This window comes from Limulus polyphemus, unplaced genomic scaffold (genome assembly GCF_000517525.1).
Source record: "Limulus polyphemus unplaced genomic scaffold, Limulus_polyphemus-2.1.2 Scaffold1324, whole genome shotgun sequence".
NCBI lineage: Eukaryota > Metazoa > Arthropoda > Merostomata > Xiphosura > Limulidae > Limulus > Limulus polyphemus.
This window is the reverse complement of record NW_013666934.1, coordinates 279,077-291,884: the sequence shown is the minus strand read 5'-3', so window position 1 is coordinate 291,884 and position 12,808 is coordinate 279,077. Positions and strand designations below refer to the sequence as shown.

At 30.9% G+C, this 12,808-nt stretch overlaps 1 protein-coding gene across 1 annotated transcript in view; it reads right to left on the bottom strand.

Annotated features, from left to right (window-relative positions):
- Positions 1 to 12,808, bottom strand: part of LOC106463100 (eukaryotic translation initiation factor 2 subunit 2-like) — a 26,594-nt gene that overhangs the window by 6,231 nt on the left and 7,555 nt on the right. The window contains exons 3-7 of the mRNA XM_013923070.2: positions 10,725 to 10,819; positions 6,878 to 7,067; positions 5,852 to 5,934; positions 5,189 to 5,337; positions 2,224 to 2,280 (exon numbers count right to left, since the gene is read on the bottom strand). Coding sequence (XP_013778524.1) covers positions 2,224 to 2,280; positions 5,189 to 5,337; positions 5,852 to 5,934; positions 6,878 to 7,067; positions 10,725 to 10,819 — 574 coding nt within the window. The remainder of the gene's footprint in view (positions 1 to 2,223; positions 2,281 to 5,188; positions 5,338 to 5,851; positions 5,935 to 6,877; positions 7,068 to 10,724; positions 10,820 to 12,808) is intronic.

Here is a 12,808-nt window from a genome sequence, read left to right as displayed (position 1 = left end):
GTTTAGATTGAATGGTAATTTATAATCAGTCACAAGAACGTCGAATCTGAATCACTTGAAAAAAACACGGGGGTGCTTAACTTTTTTCCAGGTGTATATATATATTTTTTATTTTGTAACAAAGTGATTAAAATATATAAATCAGAACCTACTCAACTGAGATAAACAAAACTTCAGTAAAATAAAACATCTAAAATTTCATGAGCTCTGTGAAACATTACACTCAGCATTGCATGGTGTTTACATTAGCTTTACAAGAAGCAGCTAATGGCATCTCACTGGGATTTATTGCTTTTAGTGGAAAGATTAAAACAATAAAGTCATAAAATTAAAAGTAAACAGATATTAAAAACTTGATGTTAATTTAGGAAGTTACAGAGGGAATTCAATTGAAATATAAAAACTGTAAAATGATAAGAAGTATTCCTAGCCTTAGCACGAAAATAATTATACACTCAGCCCAACTCAGTAAAAGCTTTGGAAATTCACAAGTTTTAGTAAAAATACTTTATTAAAACATCTGATCTTTTGTGTAATGTTTACTAAATGTTTGCCAAATTTCATAGAAACATACAGTAACTTCAGAAGTATAGTAGACATTAGCAGGTATAGCTTCACAGATACATTTTTGGTCAATTTCACTGAGCCTGTGTACATACTGTTCATTAAACATTAAAGATTTAAAAATTTTTGGAGTGGGCTATTCAAATATTTTGATGAAAATGCTTGCATCATATGATGTCAACCATAGTTGAAAATTTAAGAGTGAATATGTGTCAGGCAATGTCCTTTTCATTTGCATGGTGACCTATAAAATAATTAGTAACTGATCACTGTTAATAGCAGTGGTTTTTCTTAGTGGAAAGGCCAATCTAGTATCAGCTTTTAAAAAAAATTACAACTTATTATTTTTTTTTTTCTGTTATTTTCTACACTGTGAAATTTTCAAAATCTTGTTGTGAAACACTATAGGAAAAAAAGCATAAAAAATACTTAATTTTGTCTTAAAATAAATTTTATCATTTTTGATCAAAAAGTTCCATTTTCTATATTAAACCAGTTTTAACTTTATTGATATTTGTTAATGTACTTCTTTTGATACTTTTTTTCATGTTTTCAGAATTTATCTCTTCCCACTAAAAACTGTAAAAAACATGTCAAAAACTGACAAAGATTTATCAGTGACCTATGACCTAACCTTTCAAAATGATGCCAGGTCAGAGCTAGGTGATAATATATTTGTTAACAGTATTCTTGGTCAAGATCAATTTATTTCTCATAAACAGTTTAATTTTATTAAATAATAAGTAATTTTATGTATCTCTACACCTTTCTAGGCTTACCTGATGTCGTGTCATACTAGAAAATTTCTGTATCTTTCAAATAAATATAATTTAACACAAAAACATTTTCTAGAATGAAAAGAATGTCTAATGAAACTATAAAAAATCCCACATATTTGGTTTGTTCTTAAGTTTCTAAACTTTCCACTGAATTCTGTTATTTTCTGCAGGAGCTATATCTAATCAGTTTCCCACAAAACTAAGTTACTTCTCACACTACTCTGATGTAAACAGTTTATAAATTGTTTTATCCAATGATATTTAAACTTTGTCTGTAATGATCATTTACTTGGAATGGGCAGAAAAATTCTAAAAAACAACAACAAAAGAAAACAATTGTGTTCTTTAGAGATGAGATCTTCTCAGAGGTGTGCAGAAATCAAAGTTTGATTTTTTTTTAATTTCTATGTGTAATTTACAGTAAATAAATATTAAAAAACCACAATATTAATTCTAAAATATTTAGTTAGAATTATTTTTATTTACATTTTGAAATTTGACATGCATATATGCACTCAACACCCGAAAGGTGCTCATATGTCCAGATAGGGAAAACACATCACCTGCCACTTTCTTCTCTTTCAAGCTTTTATACAATCAATTTTTCATTTGTTTACACATTACTTCAGTACACAACTTAAAGTGACAATCTTCTAATTTTGTTAGATCCCAAGTTTTCAATTCTTCAGCCCTTCACTAAGCTTCATCACTGAAGTTCAAAGTTTACAACTGCTAAATGCTTATCAAAGAAACAGAAGTATTTGAAACAAATATTGTTATTGCACCAAGATTTATAATGTTCAGTTTTATTTTGAAAGGAAAAAAACAACAACAACAAAGTAATCATTCAGGGAGGAACAGAAGCAGAACAACATCTTACCTGGTACCTAACTCAGCCAAAAGAAATGCTTGTAAGTGTTTCGGTTGTCGATGTAACCTAAACAGTAAAGGATTATAATGTAAGTATGTCAAAAACTTAAACACACAATTACTTTAGAACAGGAAAGAAAGGCAATCAAAAACTGTGCATAATGAACCAATGAATGAAAAGAAAATTATAAAGGAGCTTTATAAAAAACAGTTTTTTTTATAAAGGAGCTTTATAAAAAACACTGTTTTTAATGAATTTTCTTTCTTCAATAGGCTCATGAAAATGAGTTGAGCAAATCACTTAACTTCAAATTGTGTAATAAGCTGGCAGAAAATGACAAGAACATTAGAAGCTGTGAAGAAAAAGGTTAATACATATAAATTCAAGGTTGTTATACTTTCTACTATCAATTATATGTTTTTAAGATTACTAATTTAATCTCATCCCAAAAAAACTGGTTGCTTAGCTCACTCTTGGAACAAGACTAGTTTTCTGGTTCTTCTGAGTGATAAGTAGTCAGTTAAAAGCAATAATAAACAATTGATGGTAATTTAAATAAATAATAATTGGTTATTAATCATTACCCTAATTCTGATTTGTAAATGGTTTGTTTTGTTTCAAATATTGCTCATAGCTACATGAGGGCTATCTGTCCTTAATTTAGCAGTGATAAACTAGAGGGAAGGCAGCTAGTCAACACCACCCACTGTCAACTCTTGGGTTACTCTTTTACCAAAAAATAGTAGAATTGACAATCACATTATAACACTGCCACAGCTGAAAGGGCAATGAATGTTCAGTGTAACAGGGATTCGAACTCGGAACATACAGGTTGTGAGTCGAGCATCCTAACCAATTTGTAATTGACTTAAATAAAATTGATTAAAATTACACATCACCAACTTAATCTAGTTCCCATCACAACAGCTGTTCATGCTACTGGATAACATAAAAAGCATATTTGATAATCCAGTCAGCCTTACGAGCTCTGATATTGGCTGAAAGTCATCATTGACACTTGATATAGCAGACATAGTGTGGTTAACTTGTTGTTATACATTCTTCTTTAGTTTCAGTCATAAATTCATGGAATTCAATAAACTAATATATTACTAATAAAATTCAAGTTCTGGATTTTTATTTACTTTTAAAATATAATAACCTAAGCAATATCTCTATTATTAAGTAATATTTGTAGTTTACTTTTTATTTGGTCATTTCATGCTAGATTTCTTTAAAATAAAACAATGAAACAATATATATACATATATAAACTTACTGTTACATTAAACAGTAGTTTTGTAAAAGTCACATTCTACAACAATACTTATGGGATTAACTGTACATGATTTGCCCAACTGTTTGCATCTTGGCTTAGTTATTTTGCACATGTCACAACCTTCTACAGTGTTAAATTCAAAATTTAAATGAATAAATTGGCAAGAAAACAGTTTATAATTCAAGTTTTTCTATTATATTAGTTTTAAACTCTCAATTTCAAAAATAAATATTTAAAAAAATTCTCAATGTTAATTTTTCTGTATCACATTATGCACCTGAGCTCCATATTATCAACTTCATAATAACTTCAGTAACAGGCATCTGTAGTTAGCAACCAATTACAAAGACAAACTATATATATATATATATATATATAATTGCAAGCAATAATCTACAATTTAAGCCTCTTTAACTTCTTTATTTTCTGAGATATCAATAAATTTGTCAAACCCACCAGAGATGCCTCTTACCACTCTCTCTGACTTTCAAGATTGTTAATTAATTAACTTTACATGGCTGATGGACATGCTTATAACCACTAGTAAGAGCAGAATCTCTTTTACCCAAAAATCATAGGAGTTATCAATTAGTTTTTCCAACCATTAGTTAGCAGAACTGTTTCATTGGTGGATATTACATCTTGTTGCTCCGAGTGCTTGAGGCGTGTTTTAAACTTATTTATCAATTACTTAGAAAGCTGGATAAATTTTAGTAGTTTGGGAAGAATGTCTACAGTTTTAACTTGATTTCAGAGAGCTGTAAGAAGAATAAAGTACTCTAATTTAAAAAAAAATTATGCATGTATTTTATTTATTATTATATTTTTTTAACAAAGTAAGTGAAGTGTAACTTTATATGTTAGAAAAAACATGTAGGTTCCAGAAGTCTTGATAGAAATGATTTTTCAGCCTAACAAAACTTCAGTAAAATAAAATGTCTAAAATTTCATGACTTTCAGAACCTGTAACAATAAATCTCACAATTATGCACTATTTACATTAGATCTACAGCTAGTAGGCTCCCATTGTGACTTAGTTTTCTTTTTGACAATTACTTCTCTGGGTACAAAGGACAGCAATTAAAACAGACAAGAGACATGAAAAAGTTAACAAAACAGTTGAAATTGAAACTTTCACTTTTTTATCATTATTATTATTATTATAGAATCAATGCTGCAGTCAGTGTAGAGGAAATGAAATGGTATTATTTACGGGCCAGAAAATTAAGAGATAAAATATAAGGTTTAAAAACGAAGAATATTCATTGAGGAGGTCTAGGAGGTTACACAAATGAAATATGAACACTCTAAGATGAAAAAAAGTATTCCTATCTTTAGGATGAAAATCACCATTCACTCAGGTTCAGTAAAGTCTTTGAAAATTCAGAGAGAAATCTTTAGAAAAAATACCTTATTAAAAATCCTATTTTTGAGTACAACAGACTTGTATAGAACTATAGTAAATATTATGTATAGCTTCACAGATACGAGGTCAGTTCATTTGACTGAGTCTATAAACAGAGGGTTATGTAGAGTATTTTACAATAAAACATCATTTGAAGGTGATTAAATTATCTTTTTTGAAGAAGTACCTGAATACTGGAATAAAGTTGTTTTTTTTAAACTTTAATGAAACAAAAACAAGTTGTCTGAATGGTTCATCCAATTTGAACTTAAATAGATGCACACACTTACATTTTGCATATCTCCAGGAAGTTAGCAAAGGATGTTTTTTTTGTTCCAACTCTGATAACTTGAGGTGGCCTCATGACAAATCGCCGTTTTTCACCTGCGACCATATCTGGATTCTTTTCCCTCATAATATTGAAAACTCTGTTTAAAAGCTGAAGAAGACAAGAAGTTTGTTTTATATATAAAAAATAAATATTTACAAAGAATTCAATAAAATATAAGCACCTTATAAACAGAGTCAAAACCTCTTGTGAATGCTCTTCTCCACTGAGGGAATAAAAGTGTGTTATCAAGTAGGACTAAATATGAAACATCAGAAGAAAATCACTACTTAATATTTACATTTTATTGTGTTACACATCCAATGACTAAACTAAAACAGAGTATACTTATACAGATTTGAACATGATACACCAGATTAGAAAACACTAGAACATATCTTAAGTACAAACTAAAGTGTTTACACTTGATTTTCCAAAGATATTTCTCTATGTTTTAAGAATTCATTAGAATTTTTAGATGGAATTATAGAGGATCTGATATCTACTATATATATATATATATATATATATATATCCTGCTTTTAGGGCCAAACAGTTTTTTACTTTTCAAAACCAGTGATTTACAAAATTAACAGGCATACAACTAAAAAATGAATATATTTACCTCATCATAAGTATAATCTCTATCTGTTCCTATCCATAGACCAGGTGCTGCCACAGTGGATGTCTTTGTCTCTCCTTCAAGTTCTAATTATGTTGTAAAATATTTAAAATCAGCAATGAAGCAAGTTATAAAAAATACAGGCACTAAAAATTTCTTATAACAATAATGAAAATATTTAACAAAAACCTTCATTTGTTATTTAATATAAAAAAATTCCAAAATATTTTAAAACTTGTAAAGATAATATAATTTGCACATCACTTGACTATTACACAGGCTCAAAAAATTCAAAAAGAAAGTTATACAAATAAAATATGTTTCATTTCTTTTATTTTCTGAGAGTTTTAATGAACTATAAAAAAAATACTGATTAATGCAATTTTTATATCTAGTACTTTCAAAAGTCACTTGGAAATAAATTTTCATTATTAATTTTGATCAAGTTTTTCAGCTTAATTATTTTTATGACAACAATCAACTAATCAAAATTAGTGTTTCTGATTATTTCAAGTATTCAGTTTGTTTGCTGTAAAACATAAAGCTACACAATAAACTATCTGTCTTCTGCCCACCTCAAGTATCAAAAGTTGATTTTAGTTATATGATTTTCTTTTAGCCATTTTGTGAGAACATTGGAATTTTTTTTTCAAGGATTTTGTGGGAATGTTACGTTTATTTAAGTGATAAGGTAATTTGTTATTATTGCTCTGAATTTTAATTTTCAGTGTATAAAAGTGAGCAAAGCATTCAGTATTGTTTTGATTCCTGGAAGTTTTGTATTTAAGTTATATTTTATTTTCAATATTTCTGTAACTTAAATCATTCACATATTTCTGTCAGTGGTCTGATAAGTGACTTTGCCTATTTCCTAGTTTTAAAAAAAAAAGATTTTTTCTAAACTTATAATAATGTAAAGGGTTTTGACTAGACTGGGCAGTTAGGAGAACTTAGTAATGAGTTAATTGTCAAGCTTGTTAATTCTTAATCATATATTATCTAACAGAACAAACACTTATATGCACCTACCAAATGTTGTTTCTGTGTCTTCATCTTCATCCTGAGGGAAAGAGTCTACTTCTAGTTCATCAAAAGAAATCTTCTTTTTTTTCTTCTTCTTCTTTGGTAAGCTGAAGTCAAGATCTTCATCCAACCCACCAAGATCATCATCTTTTTCTTCACTAACTTGATGAATTTGTTCTTCTTTTGGTTCTAAATTCTAGAATACAAAGAAACTAAACCATTAAAGTTTAATGTGAAGTGATCTTAAAATCCTCTTTCATTTAATTGACTTAGGTGCATAGACAAATTCAAGTATTCCTATAGACCATATTTTTAAGTTAGGTGTTTGTACTACCATTAACCTAATAGTTTTTACATCACATGAACAGCACATTGTTTAAAATCTGGGATTTTCTTGATAATTTAGGATATTAATTGAATTATATGAAATGTGAACTAGGTAGGACTAGGAGAGATTACTGACTGATTCCACAAAGTACTAGGGCTATGATAAAAACCATAAGTGCGACAATGTTAGTAATTAAAATTTATATTAAGGCATAACTTATTTGTGAAATTAGCGCTTTCTTTAGTTACATGGAACTTGTAAAGTTATACTTGTAATCTCCATGGGTAAAGAAACAAAATGCTTTAATTATTATTATTATTATATGGTTTGGACTTTTCTTCTTTATACTATACCAAATAATCCAAAGAGAACCCATCCAAAAATAGCATTGCAACAGTATGTCTTTATATGAAAAGATACATCAAAAGAATTAGAACATTATAATGTATTTTCAATATATACTCACCCCTACATGTAGAAACACTATCTTACTCACACACCTGTCTATGAGATTTGCATGCTTCCAACCTTGAGGTAACTGCAACCTAAATTCATGTATTAAACATGAACTGTGCTGTTCCATGATGACATCATCATGCTACGAAAGACCACCATCAAAAGAAGGACAATACAACCTCCACGTGCAGTAACTACCCCTATGCATTTGCATTCATCATAACATAATTTTTTTGATGAGTCAAAACAGAAAAGACCTGTAATACACTGACAGTGATAACACCACCCCACTTCTCACTATATTGCTTGCACTAAGCCCAATTGGTAAGGATTTTCCATGGTCCATCACCCCAGGAGCTAGGAACTGGTAAGTGGCAAGGGTCTTCCATACTCCACTCGAAGAAGTGTATGTGAAGGATTAGCATTAGGGAGACCCAGAGAAGTGCCCACCAAGAGGATCTTGTCCCAGGTCTGGTAAGATGGCAAATAAGAAAAAGAAATGTGAAATAATCTGTGAGCATCCACATATAAATAAACCACTTGTAAGAGCCAAAAAACTCATCCAGTAAGGAAGAGAGGTCCCTGGAAGAAGAGGAGTTGCAGGATAGAAGCTGAAGATGGCAAAAGAAGAAGTCAGTGATAAGCATCATCAAACAGAATACGAGAGCCAATCAGGGCTTGAATGATCACAGAGGTGAAAGATAGAAGGAAGAGAAACAGAAGAAAAAGGACAGTTAACCACATGAGCAGCAGAAATTTGAAGAAGGGATAACACTCTGGGTAGAGGAGTATATAAGTGTGGTGGAAGAAGGTATCAAATGCATAAATAACAGAATGATGGTGACAACAGACAAATAAGAAGGAGGAAATAAGATGTAAAAGAAAGGTGGTATAGAAGGTAAGAAGTAACAGTTTGAATGAGCATGCAAACTAAATTATGGACCTGGGTAGGCATGGAAGTTGGGCAAGGAGGATGGTAAAGAAGGAAAGAGTGGAGAGAACAGAGGATGAAAACACCATGTGGTATTTGGAAAGGTGAAATGCAGTGGACAACACCACTCAATAATCAACAATGGCAGAGACAGGTAAACCATGGTTGAACAGCCAAATAAAAAAAAAAAGGGAGCACAGTAGGATGGCCGGGAGGAAAGGACTGGCAGATCAATAAATGATAAAAGACCACCACTGTTGTAAATAGACAAACAAAGTGGAAAGGAGATAGGAATGTGACAAGAATAAGGTTACACAATAGGAGAGTCTTGCCCAACAGGCAGTGGACCAAACAAATCATCCACATGAAGATAAATTAATGACAACCTGTGACTAAAAAAATGGATGTATGAGGTTGAAGTAAGAGTGAGGGAAGATTGGGTACATGAAGGGGAATGTCTGACACCAAATGAAGAAGCAGAGGACAACAAGGTTGAGGTGGCCAAAGAGGTGCCACAGTAGGATTTGTGAATGAGTGTGATGTATCCAGTTGATGATCCAAGGGAGGACTGAAAGAGGAGGATAGGCATATAGAAAAAGGTGAGACCAGCCATGGCTGACAGCTTAAACAGCCAGAGTCAAAGGATGAAGAACAGGGGACATGAAGAGAGACATATTGAAGTCAAAAGTGATAGTAAAGGTATCTAAGATGAGCATATCCAACCGAAAGGAAACCCAACAAAAGACCTAGGGTGAAGTGATCATTCTGTGGATCAAATGTACTCTGGGCGAGAGAGAGGCAGTTTACCACAAAGTACATAGTCCCATTTAAATAGCATGCAACAAGAACTCAATGTGAATGATTCCAGAAGAGTAGGTCCAACTCCCAAAAACAAAGGTTCTGGAATGGGTGGCCCCCTGATGAAACATAAGAAACAACTGTTGATATGTCATAGTGGATTATGACCTATTGGTCTGTTACAAGGGGCAGGAAATGGCAACATGCCTGACAATCAGCAGGGAGTTCAAGTACATTGAGATGGAGTAGGCACCTGTCCTCCATACAAATGCCAGAAGTCATCTCTTTGTTCAGAGATGTGCCTCAATCCAAGAGGGAAACATAAGTGAAGAGAAAGATACAGTGTGGGAGTTGGTAAGGGAACACCAGAAGTAGTATGGGTTGGAATGTCCCTAACAGCTTATGAGCCTCCAGAAGCCACAGTGTAAATAATACATGTGTATGTAACATTAAAACTCACATAGGACTAAGTAGAAGTCACCTTTACTTTAGAATTCATGACAAAAATTATAGCTTTTGGAACAAAATTGAAATAAAACAAAAAGCAAAGTTTCATTAACAAACACACAATTCATCAAATTGAAGCCTGATAAACTTTGAACACATCTGTGTTGTATAATGCCAAGGGAAAGAATGATCTTATCACAAGTGCATACATATAGGGGGAGATACTACACCCTATTGGTGGAAGGCTTTTGTCATCTGATGATGTCATCATGCACCAATGCAATTCATGTAAATTTAGGTGGGAGTTACCTCAAGGTTAGTGCCATCCAAATCTCATTGGCAGTTGCACAGAGAAAATTGTATTTCTGTGTACGAAGGTAAGTCATCATCTCAGAATTCACAAAATATAACTTATCTTTAAAGCATTCAGTTCTTCATATTTATTTTTATCACTGAAGTGTCTCAAAAGGATTGGATTTAAGAAAAACTTTCCTTAAGATAGGTGAATTAATTGAATTGAAATGATATAATGCTTTCAGTTTTATAAATGATCAAATTGATGGAATTTTTTTCTTCATTTCTATAGTCAGTTAAAAAACTAGCTTTAGCAAAAAAACCTGCAAAAATAGTAAAGGAACTTTATAAAAAGTTCTATTTAGTGAAATAACTATTTCAAAATTAAGAATATAGCATACAAAAAACCATAAACACTTTAATATTGTTTCATTGTTAATCATAAGAATACCTCAGATAATTTCAAATGAAGTAACACAGATAAAAAGTTACAAGAGAACAGATTTTTTATAAACATTCATTCAACAAAATATTACATTTTAGTTGCAATATTCAATATATTTTCAACCAACCATCTAAAAAAAATTAACAAAACTTACAGGAAGTGCACTCTCTAACTCATCTAGACCAAATACTTTCTTCTTCTTTTTCTTCTTCTTTACACCAGTAAAATCATCCAAGTCAAGTGGTGCATCTTGAGAAAAAAATATTGCATTAGAGAATAAATACTACTTTGTAGTCATAAAATTGTCTTCAAACTATCAGATTTAACTGAATGAAGATGGCCATATTGTAGCCGAATTAAAGTACAACGATTTTCTTGTGATCTTTGAGATATCGTGTTTACAGAAAAAGTTAATACTATAATATTATTAAGGTTCATAATAAACCCAATTCCTCTCACTGTTCATTACTTTATACACATATGCAATATGTTACAATTTTGTTGAAATTAAAAATAAAAACATTTGTCTGTCATTTTTAGAGTGAATTAAAGAATTTACTCGAGACATGATGTACTTATAATATGCAATAATGTACTGTTGAGCTAAAGCTTCTTCATATAAAGATCTATCATGTTGCAAAGTCAAATTCTAGCACTTACACACAGCTCTACCAACTGTGGCTCCCTAAAAATACCTTTAATGGATTTTTTTTTTCATTATGATTTTTCATTTTTTTTCCAAGTTTATTTATATATCATGATAAAGTAGTTTAATCAAATTTTGAATGTAACTCAGTAAAAAACTCATAACATGTGCAAAAAATGATGTTTCTATGGAAAGAACTAAGAAAAATAGTGACACAAATTGGTCAAAAAAAGTTTATATTGGAATCTATTATATGTAAACCAAAAAATTAATAATGAAGATAATGGATAAATAGGCCATCATTTGGAGGTGAATATAATATGTCTCCACCACACAATCACAACATTGCCAATTTTGACACCAGAAAAACCGTAAAAAACAAAGAAAAATCAAAAACTGTCTAATTGCTGCATTGAACTTGCAAGAAGGTACCGTTGTACTAAATCCCATGTAAATTGGCCACGATATGGTGGAGTAATTGTCAAAGAACCCTAAAATTATGTTGCATTATGACCCCCTCCATATTTACTAAAAATGGGCAAGTCCAATATTTTTGTTTGTCAATGCGTCTTGTCTGTAGAAAAGTATCTTTTTTACCAAATTCCATGTAAATTGGTCAAAACAGGGCTAAATTGTGTTTATTTAACCTTTTGACCTCCCCCTCCATAAAAATGAACAAAAATTGGCAAGCCCCACATTTTGTTTATATATAAAACCCAAATCTTTGTATCAAATCCCATGTATATTGGTTAAATAAGGCCAAGTAATTAACCCTACCGACACAGGTCTGCCTATGGTCATGGGTCAAAGGCCATGTCATTGCATTTGTAGTCTCACGTTCAAAATTTTATTGAACTACTATCTTATGAACTTACATCAATAAGCTTAGTATCAAATTGTATACTATAATTCAAATTTTAGTATTATACATTAGTTAGTTTCTTAATTAAAAAAAATCCTAAATATCAATTTTTGTGTCTCATGTGGTATGATGAATGCAGCATTGGTTCAAATTAGATATTTGTGATGTCCAAATACAAAGTCTATAGTTTTTTTATGAATTAGATACTCAAATTACCAATACTGACATGCTAGAATCTGAGACAAAAAGCTCCTATTTTTTCTATTTTCTGAGATATTAATACATTTATTGAATCAACCAAGGTGGCCCAACCCACCTCTTCCCTTTTGTGAAAATACTTGCTTATATTCACCTATATCATACAATGACGTATGTATAACTAACTAAAAGCTCAGAATGTTCCCCTAGTGGTTTTCTCAACCAAACCCATACAGTGATACAATAGTGATGCATAAAAGTATTTTTAATCTTAAAACCAAAATTACTTTGCATGTTGGATAGTAAACATTCAAAATGAAAAAATACACGAGAAAAACATTACTTAAAAAAATCTTAAATCTTAATAAAAAAAATCTGATACTTTGCGTACGAAAGCCTTGTAATGTTTACTGATAATCTGGAAAACTTCATGAAGATACACTTACTGTATTAAAAGTTACAGCAGAAAAATATAACAAGCACAAAATGATTACGAGGTCGGTCCTATAGTGCAAGAGTTGAGCAAATACCC